This window comes from Apis dorsata, unplaced genomic scaffold (assembly GCF_000469605.1).
Source record: "Apis dorsata unplaced genomic scaffold, Apis dorsata 1.3 scaffold_82, whole genome shotgun sequence".
Taxonomy (NCBI): domain Eukaryota; kingdom Metazoa; phylum Arthropoda; class Insecta; order Hymenoptera; family Apidae; genus Apis; species Apis dorsata.
In genome coordinates, this window is record NW_006263380.1 from 1223537 (window position 1) to 1224749 (window position 1213).

At 49.8% G+C, this 1213-nt stretch overlaps 1 protein-coding gene across 1 annotated transcript in view; it reads left to right on the forward strand.

The window, feature by feature from the left end:
- The window catches only part of LOC102675634 (chloride channel protein 2), a 10752-nt gene that overhangs the window by 7214 nt on the left and 2325 nt on the right, over window positions 1–1213 (forward strand). Inside the window, 3 exon segments of the mRNA XM_006611030.2 lie at window positions 80–600; window positions 686–920; window positions 983–1145. Coding sequence (XP_006611093.1) covers window positions 80–600; window positions 686–920; window positions 983–1145 — 919 coding nt within the window.

The window sequence follows — 1213 nt, forward strand, 5'->3', positions numbered from 1 at the left end:
GAAGAAAAAAGCGATTTTCGAAATCCTCCGCTCTGCATGTTTTCGAGCATCGGTGTAGAGCCAGCGTAATGTCTAACAGGTGATAGGTCTGACCGCGACCCTGGGCTCCGGTCTGCCGCTGGGCAAGGAAGGTCCATTCGTGCACATCGCGAGCATAGTGGCCACCCTTTTGTCCAAATTGGTGACGAGTTTCCAAGGGATCTACGAGAACGAGAGCAGGAACTGCGAGATGCTCGCCGCGGCGTGCGCCGTAGGGGTGGCAGCCTGTTTCGCGGCCCCTATCGGCGGCGTCCTGTTCAGCATCGAGGTAACCACGGTGTATTTCGCGGTGAGAAATTATTGGAGGGGGTTCTTCGCGGCTGTTTGCGGAGCAACCATGTTCCGTCTGCTCGCTATCTGGTTCCAACGAGAGGAAACGATCACGGCGATGTTCGCAACCAATTTCACCATGGACTTCCCCTTCGACCCCCAAGAGTTGTTCGTGTTCGCGTTGATCGGGGTCGGAAGCGGTATAGGGGGCGCTTTCTACGTCTGGCTGCACAGGCAATACGTGATCTTCATGAGGAAGAACAAAAGTATGAATAGCTTTCTGCAGAAAAAGTGAGTGATGGAGGAGCACGATTATTAGCGGGAGGATCGTAAAAATTGAAAAATTTTATTATTATTATTATTATTATTATTCCAGTCGCTACTTGTACCCTGGAATCGTCTCCTTGCTCGTCTCGTCCGTTTCATTCCCCCTGGGACTAGGCCAGTTCATGGCCGGTGATTTGAATACTCACGATCAAGTGTACGGTTTGTTCACCAACTTCACTTGGACCAAGCAAGAGTTGGGGGTCGAAGAAATGAACATAGTGAAGCATTGGTCCACCGTGTATACCGACGTGTTCATCGGTTTGATCGGTTTCGTTGCGTTCACGGTAAATATAAATAGGAAAAAAATATTTTCGAAAGAAGGAAAGAGTGAAAATTTTGCTTCCAGTTCATCTTCTCGATCATAAGCTCCACTGTTCCCGTTCCATCGGGAATTTTCATCCCCGTGTTCAAGATTGGCGCCGCTCTGGGCAGAGCAATGGGCGAGGCCATGGCTCTGTGGTTTCCCAACGGCGTTCGTTACGGCGGTATCATAACGCCTATCGTACCAGGTGATCTCTCCAATCGATTCCAAATTATTATTCCTCCATTCTCTCTCTCTCTCTCTCTCTCTCTCTCT